Source organism: Coturnix japonica, chromosome 3, assembly GCF_001577835.2.
Source record: "Coturnix japonica isolate 7356 chromosome 3, Coturnix japonica 2.1, whole genome shotgun sequence".
NCBI classification, from domain to species: domain Eukaryota; kingdom Metazoa; phylum Chordata; class Aves; order Galliformes; family Phasianidae; genus Coturnix; species Coturnix japonica.
In genome coordinates this window covers 39,913,176-39,932,433 of record NC_029518.1, presented here as the reverse complement: position 1 = coordinate 39,932,433, position 19,258 = coordinate 39,913,176, and the positions used below count along the sequence as shown (strand labels likewise).

General features: G+C 35.5%; 1 protein-coding gene across 1 annotated transcript in view; it reads left to right on the top strand.

Moving 5' to 3' along the window:
* The window catches only part of PACRG (parkin coregulated), a 168,798-nt gene that overhangs the window by 83,381 nt on the left and 66,159 nt on the right, over positions 1-19,258 (top strand). Inside the window, 2 exon segments of the mRNA XM_032443568.1 lie at positions 2,489-2,660; positions 10,099-10,248. Coding sequence (XP_032299459.1) covers positions 2,489-2,660; positions 10,099-10,248 — 322 coding nt within the window.

Sequence of the window (19,258 nt, the reverse complement as noted above, 5' to 3'; positions counted from 1 at the left end):
CTTCTGAATTAGGCTTGTAACCAAAAATTTGCAGTTGCTATTTTACCAGCTTACAAGCCTTATCCATAATGTACTGAGTGTCAAAAATTGTAAATACAGATAATATAAATATCTTCTGAATTGTATTTTTGTGGTTGCTTGGTATAGTTATTTTTGAATTTTCTCATTAATTGACAATGGGATATTGACTCTAAACATATATGGCAAGGGTGTTTTTCCTTGTGAAATTAAAAACAAACTAACAAACAAATATGAAGATGATCAGGGGGCTGGAGCACCTCCCCTATGAGGACAGGCTGAGGGAGTTGGGTTTGTTCAGCCTGGAGAAGAGAAGGTTGCGGGGTGACCTCATTGCAGCCTTTCAGTACCTGAAGGGAACTTACTCCCAGGAGGGGAGTAAACTCTTCGAAAGGGCTGATAATAGCAGGACTAGGGGAAATGGTTTTAAGTTAAAAGAGGGAAGATTTAGGTTGGGTGTTAGGGGGAAGTTCTTTACTAGGAGAGTGGTTAGGTCCTGGAACAGGCTGCCCAGTGAGGTTGTGGATGCCCCGTCCTTGGAGGTGTTCAAGACCAGGTTGGACAGGGCTCTGGGCAACCTGATCTAGTAAATGCGCATGTTTGGTGGCCCTGCTAGGCAGGGGGGTTGGAACTACATGATCCTTGAGGTCTCTTCCAACCCGGGTCATTCTGTGATTCTGTGATTCTGTGAAATACAGTGAATCCACCATATATGGTATTATAGAATCTCTGCTAGGAAATGTGGATTTTATTTTTTCCTTTCTCTGCATGGCTCACAACTGGAAATTGATTTTGTTCATTCTTAGGTAAATTGTTATAATGCAGTAGTTCATTTTAGACTCTTGAGATGAACAGGCTCATGTGTGAGAGTATTTAAGTATGTAGTTGGCTCTGCATCTGCCAATAGTGAGATATTCACAGCAAATGTATCATCATAGTATCATAGTCTCGTGTGGGTTGGAAGGGACCTTAGAGATCATTGAGTCCAACCCCCAGGATTTGAGACTCCTGTGTAGCAGAGTGGCACTTCTACCACTTGTGCCACAGGGGGGATTTGAACCCATGGTCTACGGTGTTGCAACGCGGCATTCCTACCACTGCGCCACCGGGGCACACAATGTAAAGGACTTACTTTCAAGAACTTCTTCCATTTTAATTTTCATTTATCATAAGTAGATCAGTTGCAGCATGAAAGGCTGAAGTGTTCTAGTCAGTAACTATGATGTGCAAGATCATGTCTGCTTATAGTCAAGCAGTGTGGGAAATGAATGACAGTGGCCAACAGGGAATGCACGTCTGGTATTTGCTTGACTTCCATGATTCAAGTGAGAATGATATTACTGGCCCTTAATCAAGTGATGGATATTGGTTTGCTTAACTTGACAATTTTTTCCATAGGGTGTTTTGAGCTTCAGCATAATCTGTGATAAAGCTTGTTAGATGTGAAGGAGGAAGTGCTTACCAAATTCCAAAATGCCATCTCGCTGGAAAAATAATGTAGCAGTTCACTGGAAAAATAATGTAGCAGTTAAGCAATATTTTAAAGAAGTGGTTACCTAAAGAGATGTATTGGTCTCTCAGTAGTTTTGATGATCTTAAACTTTTCAGAGAAAATGCTTGGCTGTTGAGAACCAGTTAGCTATATTCAGAGCTCTAATAGGCTGAAAGCAAACAAATTCTTGTTATCACTGCCTATTATAAGTGTATGTAACATTGGGATGATGGTGGGTAGAAAAAAGAACAGGTAAGTGCAAAATCCCTCACTTCGTAGATTAGTATTTGAGGGAGGTTCCTATTAGAAATAGGTACTTAATTTCTCTATACTTTTTCACAGTAGAGATCCATGAAATTTCCTTAGAATTCTGTTCTTGAAATGAGTAAAATTAAGTTAAAATTAAGTCAGTAGTCAAGGAAGTTGGATATTTATACAAATACTGGTATAATTCTGAATATCTTTTTTATTACAGGATTTTTATTTTTTTTTTTGTCTTATTTGCTCTTTTGAGTGTCCAAGTGAACATACAGTGATCAGATCTTTCTGAAATAAACAGAATGTTCTGCTTGAATTAACAACATTGATTCCTGTGGGTGACTTGCAGAGTATGGTATATAATCAAAACTTTAAGGATTTGGTACTGACAAATCAGGAAGCTTTCAAATGCTATTTCAGATGGTTGAATCACTAGTTTCATCTAAACAACTCAGTTGAGTGGCAGCTGTTCAGAAAATATATGTGAGCATACTAATTTTCCTTCTGATTTTTACATCAAATATTTTGGTATTTCAGTATCTGCTGATATATCTATCTTGCTGGAGACTTAATGACACTCAATGATACTCCGCAGTGATATAAAATCAATTATTTTCTAAATATACTTATTAGATGCCATGAATTATCCATCAACCTGATAATATTGTATTTGTTTTTGGAAAATTGTATTCATTTATTTTATTTATTTTACATTTTCAGGTAGAAATTGAGAAGCTGGACTATCATTATTATCTGCCTTTGTTTTTTGATGGACTTTGTGAAATGACATTTCCATGTGAGTTTTTTGCTCGTCAAGGAATCCATGACATGCTGGAACACGGTGGAAACAAGATTCTTCCTGTCATTCCTCAGCTCATTATCCCAATAAAAAGTAGGTGAAGATGTGGGAGGAAAAAAAAAAAGCCACTAAAATCACATTTATATGGCATAGACTTTTGACAAGTTGCTAATTAAGCAGCAAAACATGACAGGCCGTAAATTTAATGTAGATTACTGCAAACTTGAGTAATTCGTAAGGCGTAAGGCCAGAAGGTTTATGCCTTCTATCACACGGTAGATGCATTTCTCCATAAAAATAGGCTGTCTGCTGAGTCTTTTTCTTATTACAATATGGCTCCTCGTCTTTGGAAATCTGAAGGGACATCTTTCTTACCTGATTTTTATGTATTTGTTATCTAAGTCTGTTGCTGTATAAAACAGTTCATCTGAAATGACTGGAGAATTCATCAGATGAAAATTACAGAATTATCTATTCTAATTTGTTTTTGGTTTTTTTTTGTAGAAATATACATTATGTAATCTTGGATGGAAAACCACTAAGAGTAAAACTTAATGTTTTGAAACATCTGTTCTTTCATGCATACAGTTTCATCCTTCCTGGTTCGTTAGATCTTGAACCAGAATCCTTCTCTAATTTGATAATATGATTCTTAAGCCTACATGTTACACATATACTAATAAATCATTGACATGCTGCACTTCTCAGTGTGGGATCATGACAGATTTGTTTTATTAGAAATGGAGTTTCAGCACATGCTGATTTGTCCTCTCCTGAAAAATTCCTGGATATGGAACCATTGCCCATTGGCAGTTTTGATGCAGCAACATTATTTCTTTTTACTTTTTTTTTGTTTGTTTGTTTGTTTGTTTTGTTTATTGAGAGAGAGAGAGAGAGAAAGAGTTTAATAGGTGAACTAATGTTAATGTGTGTCAGCTGGCTTCCATTTATTTTTCCAGTTGTCAACTATATAACCCTAGCACTAAGGAGCCATGTTGATCAAACTTGATTTCTATTTTATGATTGGTATCATTGCTCTACTTTGCCCTATTTTCTGTAGATGATTCAGCATCCATGCTAATGCAGAATAAAATAGAGTCATTTTCTTTGTATTACAGGATGAATTGTCAAGCAAAATTTTAGACAAGAGGATAAGGAATATTGTTTGACTTCTGATAATACTGATGTATTAATATTGGAAAGATCAGAATTGTTTTGTTTTATTCATTAGCTTTGTTCTCCTTTTAAAAGATCAATTATTGATGTCACTATCTCTGTCTTTCTGTAGAATGTCAAAAGGAGTGTATAATTCTAAAGAATGGTTACTCTGTAAGTGATAGTTGTGAAAGGTTATGGAAACAGCATCCTGTGTTTTTCTCTCTAAGACAGGAATCATGTCATTTCTTTAAATCTTTACTTTCAACACCACCTAAATAAATTTATAGTAGTATCTTTTTGAAATCTGAAATAGTTTCTTTGGAAAAGACTGCAAGTTTATGACGGCAGCTGCAGTTCAGATTTAAAAGTCTTGCTGAGACTAGAATCTAGCTTAGAAATAATTACCTAGAAGCTTTATCGGTTACACAGCTTTTAGCATTAGAAAAAGAGTGCTGGGTAAGGATATTTATATGGGTTTGATATATAGCCTTTTAAATTGAATCAGTATTTAAGATGCTGAAACCCATTCAGGAATGTGCTGGCTAAATTTAGTGGTTGGCTCTGTTTTATTTTACTGTACATTGGGTCACTGGCAATTTTTGTTGCTTTTGTTGCTGGGGAGGGGGAGTTTTTGTGATTTTTTTTTTCTTTTTTCATATCTTCTGTATTATTTGTAAAGTGTGAAGAGTCTAAATAGCATCTAAGCATGACAAAGGCTTGCTCCTGAGTAAACCCATAATAATATGTTAAAAAGACATACACCATTTCAAGGAACCTAAAAGTGTATACCTCTAAGAGTTTCTGAAATTCTCTGTGCTCGTGTAATTTAACAGCGTAGTCAGAGCTGTATATTTTTGAGACTAAGCTCCATCCCCAATAAGCTCAGCTATGTTTTACGCAGATTACTGTTTCTAAAGTGTTCCTCTGGGTGTGTTATATCTGATTAACCAGTCTTCTTTTAGACCACTACAATATTTCTACTGCGACCAAGAGCAAATCAATGGATTGTTAGGCAATATATATATATGATGGAGAGGAAGGGGATAAAAGAAAAATAGAAAGATAACTCTGCACATGAAGTGCTTTTAAAAGCAGTTTTCACTCCTGCTTTGTGTCAAAGAGAAATATTGGCAGAAACTCTGAAAAAACATTTTGAATTAAATTAGATTTTTTTGTATTTTTAAAAGTTTTAAGGAGAAATCTGTCAGCCTAACCAAGACAAACGATTTGTTTAATGTTCACACTTTTTGAATATTGTGTCTTAAAGATGAAAATGAAATTATTTAATAAATGTGTGGTTTACTCTAAGTCCTAATCACTTCTACAAATTTTCATCCAGTTATGCAAACAAGCAAAGGGAGATACCTGAAATCAACCAATACAGTTTCCTTCCTGAAAACACCTGAAATAATTCCTTACTTTTATTTGCAACCTTGACAGATGTTTGTTTTTAAGGAATTGAGAGGAAGAACAAAAAAAACAAACAGATTGGAGATAATGATTTCTCAAAGAGAAAAGTATTCAAACTATACTCTGGTTTCTCAAAATAAGAATTCAAGTCATATTTTATTTTTCAGTGCCAAGCCGTGATAAAGTTGTCTATAAACATTGTCACTGAATGATGTAAGAACAAAAAAAACAAATTACCTTGAACAACAAGCCTATAATGAGTACTTAATTAAGTAAATTAAAAAATTTACTTAAATTAAAATTTAATTAATTTAAAAACTAAAAATTAAAAAATTGTGGAGTCTCCTTCTCTGGAAATATTGTAGACCCGCCTGGACGCCTACCTGTGCGACCTGGTGTAGGGAACCTTCTTTGGCAGGAGTTGGACTCAATGATCTCTGGAGGTCCCTTCCAACCACTATGATTCTGTGCTTCGTACCGTAAACAGACTAGGAAGGAGCCTAATTCTGCTCATCACAAACTGTATCTGTAGCAGAAGGCAGAATAGAACCAAGATATACGTCTCTGGGGTAGCAAGCAAAGCTGTCTATAAGAAACTGGAGCATTCCTTTATTTTTAGGGCCCAAAAGGGTCTGTCTGTACCCCATGTCTTTCAATAACACTTGATTTATTTTAAAACTGACTCGTGGCCTGATCTTATCTATAGGCAGCTAAGAATAGTCAGGAAAAGGCAGAGAGGAGGTGAGAGAGGGATGTTATATTGTTTGCTTGCTAACTGAATGCTCCTGTTCTAAATTCTTTATGGTCATTATGTGAATGTAAAATTCCTTTTTATACTTTTATTTATTTGCTTATTTATTTTTTTTGTGGCAACTTATGTTTACTAATATGTTTGCCATAATGAGATCAGAAAAGCCATGGTTCTTTATACTTGCTGTTCTCAGGTTTTTGGAGAATCCTGCAAAATTAACCAGATTTAACATGAGGTGCACAGGCAAAAACACACACTAAACAGGCGGGATGTTATTACCCTTTTATCTGGTATTACTATGAGCAACATCAGGGGCATCAAAGACAGTTTATGGAAGCACCTGCTTTCCCTTCAAAGGCACCTATTGCTCTTCAGTAGCTGTAAGCATTTCATTTGTTTTTCTTTTTTTTTGCCAAAGTCATGATTGAAAGAGCTTCCAAGACCTTGACATGCAAGCAACCAATTGTTTCATTTCTTTCACCTCCAGCTCATTGCAGTGTACTTTAGCTAATGCAATTGTTTGTGAATCTCACTTCCTGATGTATTCAAAGAAACCCAAACAAATGAATAAAAACAAAAACAAAAACACCCCAAATCTAAGATAATTAAAAAAAAAAAAAAAAGAAAGAAAAGAAAAAAAAAAAGAAACATTTTCAGAGGGGAGTTACTTGTAAACTCAGATGATATCAATGGCCTAGTTTGTAGCAGCTCTGTCAAAAATGAAAGAATAGTACGTGATAGCACAGAGATTGGAATAAGTAAGTAGAATGATTAGTAGAAACATCTTGTTATAGCTTTACTAATGAAGATAATGTGAAATTAAGCACGTAAGCAGCTTTGATTGCACAGTTGCCAGAATATTTTGTTTTCTGTGTTGTGAATCCTAAAAAGGACATGTAGGAAATCTGAATCTAGGCCTAGAAGTCAAATAAAGCTCACGTTTGCACATTAAATGTAACTTAGATGGAAGTATCATTTTTACAGAGTTACAGGCAGCAATTCTCATCATCTATAGCCATTTATTGTTGCTCTCTTCCTAACCATGGTGGTCAAGTATTTCAAGAGCCATCAGTGAGAGACCTTGTCAAATATCTTCTGAAAGTCTCAGAAAAATGTATTGCCTGTCATTTTTTGTCCACATTCTTCTTCTTCAAGGATTTACAGTACATTCAGAACACTTTCTATTAATTTCTTTCAGTATAGATGCCAGCATTACTGGTCTTTGGTTCTGTAGATAGTTCCTGAAATCCTTTCTAAAGTGATTCACTGATGATGAAACTGTGTTCATTGAGAGGATGCTCAATACAGTTTAGTAGTTTTAAAGTGATTTGCTATATTCTTCTTCAGCGATATTAGGACTTCCATACCTTTTTGGTAACCTTCAGTTATCAGTGACATTACTCAGAATGTTGAGTTGTACTTATTTCTTAAACTACATTAAAATTTTATTCCTTTCACTCATGTGGGAGAATGGTCTGCAGTGATGGTACACACAGAAAATAATTATCAGATTTTTAAAAATAAGCATATGTTTGGAATTGATGTAGGGGCAGGAACTGTCTCTAATTAAATGTTTATACAGTGCCTAATATAATAAAGCCAGGAGTTGGTTGACTGTTATGCTTGGCATGGTCCAAATATTTAATAATAATAACAGTTCTGCAGTCAATTTGAACTTACTTTTGATATTTACAAGTGTTTTCCTAACACACACACTGCAGACTTATGCAAACTGAAGGACTTAAGGCTCAGGTTCTGCTGTCTGTTTGTTTCTACTATATCCTCCATTTTGGCACTCAAAATCTTGACCCAAATTCTGTTTCTTTGTTTTGGGTGTTACATGAGGGATGTGATAATGCTGTGTTAAGGGAGGTGTAGCAAGTAGCCAACAAATGTTGGCTGGAATGAAGGTGAAACAAGTGCCAATGTTACTATTTAAAGTTCCTGTAGGTATGCCTGTAGTACGCATCTAAGTTAGGTTATGTGAAAATGTTCTTCTGAATTCAGTATGCGTTTGGTTTGCTGTAAGAGCTGGGACTCCTTAGTCAGGAGTGAGAGACATAATTCATACTTTTGACTTTATTATGCAATTTTTACTGGCATAATCTCAGCTTCCACTCAAATTAGGGTTATCATCACATAAGACAAAGTCTGAAAAGGGGAACTGTGAAAACCTTTGGCAGCCAACACCTGCAGAGTTTGTTTCTTGAGGTGGTTGGATAGCCATTTCCATTTACATGGTACTCTCTGTATGCCTAAAAATATGGGGCCTTAACCTCTGGGCCAGCTTCTACAATCAGGAAAAGCCATTCTTGGAATTAGGTGCAGTTTATCGCTTAAGAATTAAGAATTTGTGATTTCTGCCATCGGTTGAGTTTTACAATAATTATTGTGCTGAAAAGTATACATGTTACTGATTATTTTCCTTTTTGTTCATTTAACTGGTATCTCCGGATATGACAGTTAAGTTATGAATAAACATAGAAGCTGCAAATTATATGCTTCCTCTTTCACTTCTTAAAGAAAACATACAATGTATGTTCCTCTTTAAGGGAGTATTTTCTTGCCTGGCATTTGGACCAAATCTTTAGAATCTTTCTGTGAGTCTCCCTTTACTAAAGCAGCCCTAGAATGTGATTTGGAATAACTGATGTTTTTGCTGGGACTTAGTGGAAACAAGCTGGATTGATGGACTTTTTGTTCACATGTGAATATTCCCAGGAACATCATAAAACTGTGTGTAGCCTGATGAGTATGCTAGGAACCTGCAAATAAGAAATTAGAGTAGCCAGTCTGTAATTTCATTTAATGGCACTTCTTTACCATAGAATCACAGAATGATGTATTACGGTATCTTTGTACCTTGGGCTCCCGACCTTGGTTGCTCAACAGTAGTTTTAGCATGCTCTTCATAAGCATACAGAGTCATGATAGGAGAGTACTTACAAGCTGATTTTCAAGAGTTTTTTTCTATATATTTATTGCAAACAGCCTGCCTTGCCCTTGCTTCAGAGTTCTAGCTCTGATTTTTTAACACTCAAGAAGGCATAAGATAAGAAGCAGAACAGAGTGTGGCACAGTGTATTTATTTCAAGAGATGAAAAAAGTGATGTTCATCTTGTGTGAGGATACTATCTCATTTCCTATGGAACGAAATTCCAGTTCACTGCCAACACTTACTGTCAGAAATACTGAATGCCGTAACTTGATTGTGAGCAGGCAGTTCTTGAAGAAGTTCTTAGTAAGTTAATGCTCTTACAGTTTTGATTGCATTCTTTCCTATATATATATATTTTTTTCCCCAATTGTTAATACTTACATCACATTGAATCACATATTTATATATTTTATGTTAATAAAGCATGTATGGCAACGTTTGTTGCCAGCTGCATGATTATATATAAGGTCTTGTAACTTGGGGGGTTTTGTATATATGTATGTATATGTGTATGTATATGCATATTTCTCAAGCAGAATGCATTTTTAATTACCAAAGAGACAATTGCTTTTAGTAGCCTCAAAAGTGAAGAGAAACAAAACGTATGTAGGAAATGTCTTAGCATCATACAATTAGAATCACTATGGTGAAAGCTAAGAGAAAAAAAAAAAAACAAGTAGTCAAGACAAAATCTTTCTTTTTTTTTCTTTTGTAATGTTTGTCTTCACATAAAAGCCTACAAGTTTTTTTTCTGTGTTTTCTTCCTGTAAACATTTGCTTCATTGTACTGATTCTCAGAATAGTAGGAATTGTTAGTTGAATGAATAAAATGGTCATGAAATGAATGGGTACAAAAACACAAACAGTCTAATTGTGGCACTAGAATGTATCTGTTGTCAACCTTTGCAGGTTGTCTTGTGGTTGTACAGTTTCATTGGCCCCAAATGGTACTTATTGAACATTTATTTTTTATTTGTTTGGACCATGCCAGTATTACACAGGCAGCATGAGGGAATAATGAGCTGCATTCTTTGGGTTACTGAAGAGTCAGCACAAATTGTGGGAACAAATAACAATCAGACAAGGCAGTGTTTTATAACATCAGGACTGCAATCCATCTTTGGGGTCTTTCAAAACTGAGCTAATAAAGGCTCACTTACAATCCCCAGCAGAGCACAATTTAATTAAATTTGTCCATTAAAGTACTCCTCCCCCTCACTCTGCATTTTAGAAATTAATTCTGCTTTGTGACTGTTGTTCTTTCTACATCACAGATGCACTGAGCCTTCGTAACCGGCAGGTCCTCTGCATCACACTGAAAGTCCTCCAGCACCTGGTGTTATCAGCTGACATGGTGGGAGAAGCCTTAGTGCCCTATTATCGGCAACTCCTCCCAATCTTTAACATCTTTAAGAACATGAATGGTGAGTTATCCTAACAGACACTGAGTTGTCTTTCAACCCCTAAGGTAAAAAGGGGCTTGAGACAGGGTTAATTAACAGTGTAGTTAAGATTTATTGCTGTATATAAACTCAGATCCATTTGGAGCTCTAAATAATGTAAACCCTCCCCCTTTACTATTCCCTAAGGATGCACTGAAATTAACAATTTCATTTATTACTCCTAGCACGTACGGTTTAACTTTGTACAGAAGCACTGAAGCAGTTCCGTAATCTTCCAATAATTAAACTGTAAAGTTTTGTAAAAGTCTTGAATAAATTAATAAATTACAAAGGTTTTTCACTCCCTTAAATACTTCAATTCAGTCCACTTGTTTTGTTCAGTTCTACACTTTTCACAAGCAGCATTCACAACTTCCTGCAGACGTTGGAAGGAATAAAAATAAAAGGAGCAATCAAACTAATTAATTAGAGGGTCAAGATAACTCCTTGTATAAATCTTTCAAATTGCACGATGTCTAGCAAAGTAGTGAAGTTGTAAGTTACCATTTCTCACTTAGCAGGTTTTATTTGAAGAAATTTTGAACTATTTTGTATCTACGATTGAGAATGTTTCTTTGTCTCAATCAATCACCATCTTGCCAGTCTCAGTCTTTAAAAACTGTGATACTGAGAGCACCATGAATACTGTGTAATGTGAATGCATTTACGCTGTAATCACCAGGTAAAATCAATATGCTGTATCTTGCTTTCTCCAAATTACTCTTTAGGGTATTTTTCTGTAGTACCTCTATGCATACTATCCATACAATTATTTACCGTGGTATTGACTTTATGCTTATGTTATTCATATACAGCCCTCTAGGTCAAAAGGATGCAATTCCTCTCAGTACTGATGGTTGTTTCTTTCTTGAAATTCATGGCATTTTTACAGTTATCTACAAGAGTGCTTCCTGTTTGCATTACCACTGAGTGTACTATCTTAAACTTACTCTTCTAATACCTTGGATAGAAAAATGCATATCCAAAGACTGACTTGAAGAATCAAATGAAATTTAGATTTTAGTTTCCTCTAAATGCATGTAGGTCTGTGACTATTAAAGTTAGTAAGAAACTTGCAACATGTGGGATTCTGTAAACAATATGTGATTCAGGTGACAACTGTGGTTTTAAAGTTGTGGGAGGAAAGGTTATGAGTAAACTCAGTAGGCTGAGTATAAGTGTGTTCAGTAAGGCTCATTGTGTATTAGAATATTTCCCCATCACAGATCAAATTTGACTATCCATCACGAAGAGAAGGTCTGTCAGTGGTTAGTAAATACACAATTTATGTTTTTCCAAGTTTCTACCTGAAGTAGAATAAGCATTCTCTTGAGTAGGCATGTCCCAGTGATTTCAGACAAATACAGGAAGCTAATGTGGACTTTGAGCTTAATAAAAACATAAAACATTTTCAGAACTTCCCCTGAGCTCTGATTTTGATGTGTTCAAAATAAAATGTATTTTCAAAACATGTGCATGTCATCCATGCTATGTATATTTGTATGCGTATCAGACTACACCAATTCTTCATATTTGGCATTTGTAAACTGAAAAACAAAAATAAGAAAACTAATAATTAGAAATTAATACATCTTATTAAATCATTACTTTCTCAGGAATAAGATTTGAAAGTTTGGTATTACCAGCAGGGCAATAGATAATATTTGCAAGGCATATCACATGAAACTATCCCACTTATTGAATATTTGCCTAATAACAGAGGAAAATTCTTCTGCTATTTCCATTCCCCTCAGAAAACTTATGTTTCTTTCATCTTTCACTGGGTCTTTAAAGAAACTGTGTTTTTCTATCTCCTTTCCATCTCCTGTATGCTTAATAGACAACTGAGGTACAAGTCTTTGCTCCCAGTTCTGAGTAAGGTTTAGAGTCGATTCAAGCTATTTTCTCCACTGCTTGTTCATACAGGTGGAAGATGGATTGAATGAGTGGATGCTCTTCTTAGCACTTTTAGTACTTTTCTGTGTAACTTAAAGAAAACATGTTGCATCTTCTAAGTGTTGTGTGTGTTGAGATCTATGAAGTCTGTCGCTGTGGAAATTTGTCCAGAAATAAGGTAGTTGTTAGGTGCCATGTTTTTGTCATTGCCACTTTGCTAGATCAATATCTGTCTTCTGGAAGGAGCTCTTTCCCAAATTCAAACACAAATTCTCACACTAGACAGGCTTAAATGCAAGAGAACATGGGGAAAAAAAAAAACAACAAACCGTCTTAATAAGACTTAGCCGGCATCAAATGAAACTACCTAGTGACCAATTCAAGACAAACTTAGCAAACCAAAAATCATGTAATATGTGACATCAGACTCTAGAATGTTTATCCCAAATTCTTCAGATGTTAAAAAATGTGGTGGAAGCTGAGAAATCATTTGGGTGAAATGCCAGATATGCTCATCCTGCACTCCCGTTATCTAGTCATCTCATTTTGAGAGACACTCTTTTGGACTGGATGGGTATCTGCTGTTATCTCAATCATCCATCCTTATAGTCTTCTTAAACTAGTACCTAGCAGACTTGCAAAAAATATACAAGTCCCACTGCTGAGTTTAGTTGCCTTAGGAATTATTTTCACAGTAAATGCATTTGATTTGAATTCATCCCAAAGTATTAAAAAAGCTTAGAAGTAAAACAGGGAAAAAATAAAAATAAAAAAATAAATTTAAAAAAAAAAAAAAACATATTAAATTCAGTCTTAGGTTCAGCCTGACAGGCGCTTATCTCTTGCACTGTTCTTCAGCCACTGAAACTGGTAAATTAGTCATATATTACCTGAGCTTGAAATGTAATGTTAGATTGAGAAATTGTCAGTCCAGTCCCACTTCAAGCTATGTTTTCCAACTTCCCATCTGTTTCCCAACACTGAGGCTACAGTTTCACAGTCAGCAACAGTACTGTTTAGTTGCCATTGCCTTCTGGGGCACTGATAAAGAAAAGTAAGTAGCTTTGATGACTCTCCCTGTAGGCAGCCATTTGGTATAGCTGACTGTGATTACCACTGCAGATTTTTACTGGATTAGTCAGGGAGGCTATGAGCTATGTAAATCCTCTTTTCTGGGATCTGAAGCCTTTGGTGTACAAGGATGGTACCTCTTCTCAGTGGTCTGTGGTGCTAGGACAAGGGGAAATGGCCATAAACTTGAGCTTAGGAAGTTCTGCACCAGTATGTGAAAGAAGTTCTTCACAGTAAGGGTGATGGAGCACTGGACCAGGCTGCCCAGGGGGGTTGCGGTGTATCTCCTTCTCTGGAGATACGCAAGACCTGTCTGTATGACTACTTGTGCTGCCTGCTATAGGGGGCCTGCTTTGCAGGGGAGCTGGACTCAATGATCTCTGGAGATCCCTTCCAACCACTGCAATTCTCTGCTTCTCTTGAAGTTTCACATATTGAAAAATAATTTTGATTTTATTTTCTGAAATTTTATGTCTATCTGTGACAACACAGTATGTATGGAATTGTTATTAATCAGCAAATTGAAATATGGCAAATACATACTATTAATAGAGTCCATGGGCCATGGATAGGAGATTGTCAGGCACGTGTTCAGAGTCATAGAAGTGGAAGAGGATATTGGTTCACTATGGGCAAATTCTGCCATTAACTATTAATTCCTATTTCTTGTGTACAGGTAACTTCAACGTTGAGATACTTTAAATAGAAAAAGCATATATGTTGATGAGAAATGAATTTAATGTTTTATTTAAAACAGCTAAAACATGCTCACCCATCCGAGTAATAAGATAAGGATAACAAGTCACTACACCTGCATTACAAATGCCAGGGAAAGTTCCAGGTCTCAGACAGCAGGTACCTAATGGTTTTGAAAGCCAGAGTGAGAAATCTCAATGAGCTTCTGAAGAGTCTGTGTAGTGAGCAAGAGGCTTTTTGGTGTGTAAAACGTGCTTGGTATGTCTGAACTTGTGCCCTCTCCAGATTTTAAGCCCTAGTCTCACATGAGACATTTCTCTTCATTTGGGTCCCCAGTCTGTTGCAAATCAGTGTGACTTAAAAGGAAAGTTTTCCTAGTGGTGATGTGGATGCCAGTGTTTTCAGTATTTGTGGAGAAAGCAAAAGCACCATCACCAAGTCTACAGTGTATTCTGAAAAAGGATTGAAGCCTTCGGTAAAAGCTCTTAGCTAAAGTCCTAACACTGGCAGGAGAGCAAATAGAATGGGTAATGTCTCGATCCCAATGGAATACTACTGAAACACAGGAGCGGTTTGCCTAATCTCTGTGGACTAAGAAGAACATAGCACCCTCTATGCAAGCTCTTCAGCATATGGACTGTTAAGCAAAAATGCTACTATATAATATGAGAAACAAAAAAGTTATCATACTGCTTACTAGGTCTATTATGTACCCTGTAATGCCCCTTCAGTTTATTAATTATAAGCACTCTAATGAAACTAATTTCAGTCTTCTGAAGAGGGAAGAAAAAAATCTGTAGAATCAAATGGAAATGCACTCCCCCCCCCCCCCCCCCCCCAAAAAAAAACCAAACAGCTTTTATTTTCTAAGCCAGCTTTTAGAAATCTGTGAGGTATCTGAGGTAAACAGTTTCAGAACGTATTGAGTAATTTTGTTCTTTTCTGAGAGCAGGCAGAAAATGAAAGGAACAAAAAGGACTTTTCTGTGCCTGAAGTTTGCTGTTAGGTTGTGTGTATAGCAGAATACAGCCTGAAACACAAGCTTATTTATTATAAAGATTTAACAGCTAAGATCAGCAAACTTCTTGTTTAATTTGCCTGACTATTGAATGAAAATTTCATTCTGTCAAATCCAAGCAATCTTAACAGCTACACCATGTCAATTCATGTACACAAGTATTTTTTCGTGGAATCAATGTAAATTATTCACTAGTAATGAAAAGCAGCTTTTAGAGAATTGCAGATAAAATAATGGATGAAAACAAAATACTCTTATTATTTAGATACCTCAGGCTGAGAAGTATGGGGTGGTGCTCTGAAGGAATCTGTAGCGTGGTGATTTCATCTATGGCTTGTTTCAGTCACCAAAAGGCAAACAGTGATAGCAGATCAGACTGAAGCCCAAGCAGCTTGGCTGCAATAAAGGTGCTCTGACACTAACAGTAAGTTAAAGCTAAAATGAACTTTTGTCAGCCTCTGTGTAGCTAGTCAGTCATCTCAAATAAAATTTTAGAGATGTAACTGAGAATACCCAGTATAGCTGAGTTGCTGCATTCAGTGAAGTGTGAAGCCACAAAACAGAGTTAAAATGCCTGCTTTCCAGATCCCCTGAATTTCACTTAGGAAAAAACATTTTCTTATCTGAGAGATGTTTCACGCATTTTGGAGAACTCTTTTTACAAAATACAGTAGTGCTTCACAGACTCTAAAGAAAGAAGAGCTGTTTAATTGCAGAAGTAAGAGACTACAGTGTCCCCTGTATTGGAGCTGGAGTGTTCTCAAAAGTGCTTGTGAGTTCCAGAGGTGTTGATGGTCCTCAGAGTGGTTCGTGGTTATTAGTGAGAAACTTGCATCATCTTTTAATGTGATTGAATATGCTTTAAAGAAACGTTTTGTCTGCTTCCTTCTCTATGAGATCCCAAAGTGCTTTCATAAACATCATAATGTCAATCTTATTCTAAAATTCTTTACAGTTTACCAAATCTGTGTTCAGAAATTGTTCCACATTCTCTTCATTTCTCTTCTGAACTTTAAGGTTTTGGGTTATTCTTAGGCAACTGTCATGATTTCAAAAACATAAGAATGAAGACTCTGAAATGGCTTTAAAGAAACACACTTCAAAGAATAGGACCACCATGGGAATATAGAGCTTGAGTGGACAATTTTTTTTAATGTCTGTAGATTTTTACAATACATTCTCAGCAAAAGAGGATTCAGAATGTTCTGATTCATCACCACTTACAGAAAAAAACCTGTGATTTTCCCTAAAATGGAGTCTGCTGTGCCAGCAAATCACTTTATTAAACCTAAAGATTAATTGATTGCATTCCAAAAATTAATACTATTCTGGAGAGAAGCAAAAAAAAAATGTGTTTATGCCACTACTACTTGAAATTAATAATATTATTTTAAATAAATTAAATTGCTAAGAATGTTTATTTAACTAATGCCGTTCACTGTTTTTTAATAACTCAGAACATTTTTCTTCTAAGAGATCAGCTGATAGTCTTCAATTTTTTTTTTAATGGTTTTTTTTTGTTTGTTTTTTGCCAAAAATCTTGTTATGAAAGTGAAAACAATGTGAAAATAATGTTTTTAAAATAGTAATTAAATATGGAATGGGAGTAATCTTCAACAGTTAACAAAAGCTGCTCATGTATTTCATTGTACACTAATCAGTCCCTGCTTGTTTCAGTCACCAGTACTACTTAATGAGCTGCAGAAAATCCAATGGAATTCTGAAGTACTGAAATTAGAAGTTACTGAGACCCACCTATATCATTTTTTGCTTTAATACCTTCCTATGCAAAGCATGTTTGGTTGTTTATTTAAGCTGATGATATCACACACTGTTCATATATAATCAAAACCCTGTCAGATACTTTATAATACATTTGGAAAATTTTTATGCTTAGATCGTAATTGCTGGGTAATTTCTAATTACCATCTAATTTCTTAGCTGAAAAATACAGCATCAGTATGTGTAAAGTAAAACTGACTCAGCTGTGATTAGGCTGCTGTTATTAACACTTAGCACTTGCTTTTAATGTTTTAATAGCCTAATTATTCAATCATCTTGAATTATTGATAGAAGAAAAATGGAAAGCTCACAATGTTCAAGGAGTAATGTTTCTTTTATTTATTTTTTTTCCTTTTTCCAATTTTAATTTTTTTAGTATATTGACTGGAGGAAAGGAGAGTTATCTAGTGAGTGAAACACAAACATGAGAGTTAGGATTTCTGAATTAACAGCAAATTAGTGGGTAAATCCAATAGTACAAGTGTTAAATTCATCCTGTGCCTCAGTGTATGCAGCTGTAAAATGGTTATAACCTCAGAGATCTTGTATAACTCAATCAACATTTTCTTTTCAGAACTTTTTAAAGTTCCAGGGCAGTGAAACAGTATTTTCACCAAGTTAAGAATTAATATGCTTTGCTTTAATATTTTGTGGGATTTGTGCCCCTGTGGAAAATAATAACATTTGGAAAGCATACATTAGAGGAAGAATGGGACATCCAGAACCAGATTTGTGCAGAATTACAATGGCATTTATAGGTCTGCCTTTTCTGCATGTTTATACCTTTCTGAATCAGTCCAGTTCTGATGAGGCTTTGAGCAATCTCTTCTATCAATCTAGCAGAAGGTATTCTCAGCTGTGTCAGGACGTTGGAACAAGATCATCTTTAAAATCTCTTCCAACTCACTTCATTCTATGATTCTAATATGAACAGATAAATACCTGATCTCAAAATGAGACAAGGAGATACTTAAGTTACCAGAGAAAACCATCTTTAGCATTCTTTGAGCAATATTGCATGCCTGCAACATTAAGCTCTAATGAAAGCAGAGTAGGTACTGCCATTTTCATTTGTTTTGCATTACTTAAATTTCTGTGGTTTTTTTGTTGTTTGTTTTCAACAATCAAAATCATGTACAGATTTACACAGTTCAACAGCCCACAGTTCTATACTGCTGTTTGGCTACATAAAGACTAGGCTTATACTTGCTTCATCTATAGTTTCTTCTTTGCAGGAAGGTCCTGAATTGCTTGATGAATCTAACCAAGCAATGGCATCTAGGTTAATGCAGAATAGCTTCAATTTATGCACAAAACTGCTTTTCATAGAATCACCTTGTTCAGCACATGACCACATAATGGGATTGCAGCTCTACAGGTTCACAGTTATCTGGCAGCTCCATGTAGATAAGAACTGCACCATCCATACTGCAGTTCTCATTATAGCCTCTAAACTTTAGAGGAACGGAATTTCAGATTTGCATGTGCACTTCTTATTTTCAGTTGATTTGCTATAAGCAGCTCCCTCATGGACTTCCTTGACACCCTGCTGAGGTTCCTGATTTGGTTTGTATGGACTAGAGACACCTGTGTTTGTTCTCTAGGTGTTAAGGCTTTCTTTGGATTTGTCTCTTACAATTAAGATAGAATGTTAAAAATCTGACTGCAGTGTTCCCATTTAGGAGTTATTTCCTTCTTCTTGGTAATTTATTTCTACATTTTTCATCTAATTAGATTGCATACACTGAGACTGAGAAGTGATTTTGTCAGTTGAACTGTCCCTATTCACTTCACTCAAAACTACTTTCAGATATGTATTAAATAACCTCAAGAAAATATTTATTTTTTGTATAATTTTTCTATTTTCATTTTTGTTTGCAAACAAAGGTGCTTAAGTTTGAAGGGATATGTGGTTTCAACTTGTCGCATTTATTAAAGTAACATTTTTTATTTTAAATTATACACCTGAAATGTTCAATTTTTAATTCTAAGTAAATTGTGTTTCTTTATTGTGGGTATTTTCAGTTTGTGTGCTCAGTTAGGATTTCTTTCTATTCTGAGAAGAGTATTTCTATGAAAGTAGTTTGAAGTTACCAAAATCACAGAAATTGGATCTGTACCTGACTTTCTGCTTTTATATGAAACCAAACAGCAGGTAATGGGGAAAGAGGAACTTTGGAAGGAGAGTTTTCCTTGTGGCATCTTTCTCTTGCCCTCAAGGAAAATAGATTAAAGCCCCATGTAATGGAATGATACAAGGAGGTGTATAAATATTGCGTTGTGATTAAACCACCACAATGCTCAGGTGATTAAAGTGCTTCAGGTCCTTCAGTTATTATTCTATTATATCATTTCATCTCATTTCAGGACATTGCTTTTTTCTTAGATTCTGAAGAACACTCTAGGCAACAAAGCTGATTTTCTGAGGCCCATAACAGTGAACTATTGATTCCTTTTTCTATATTGCACATCCATCATTCTCCTTTTTAGCTGTACCGAGAAAAACATGTATTCTTGTTTTAATATCAT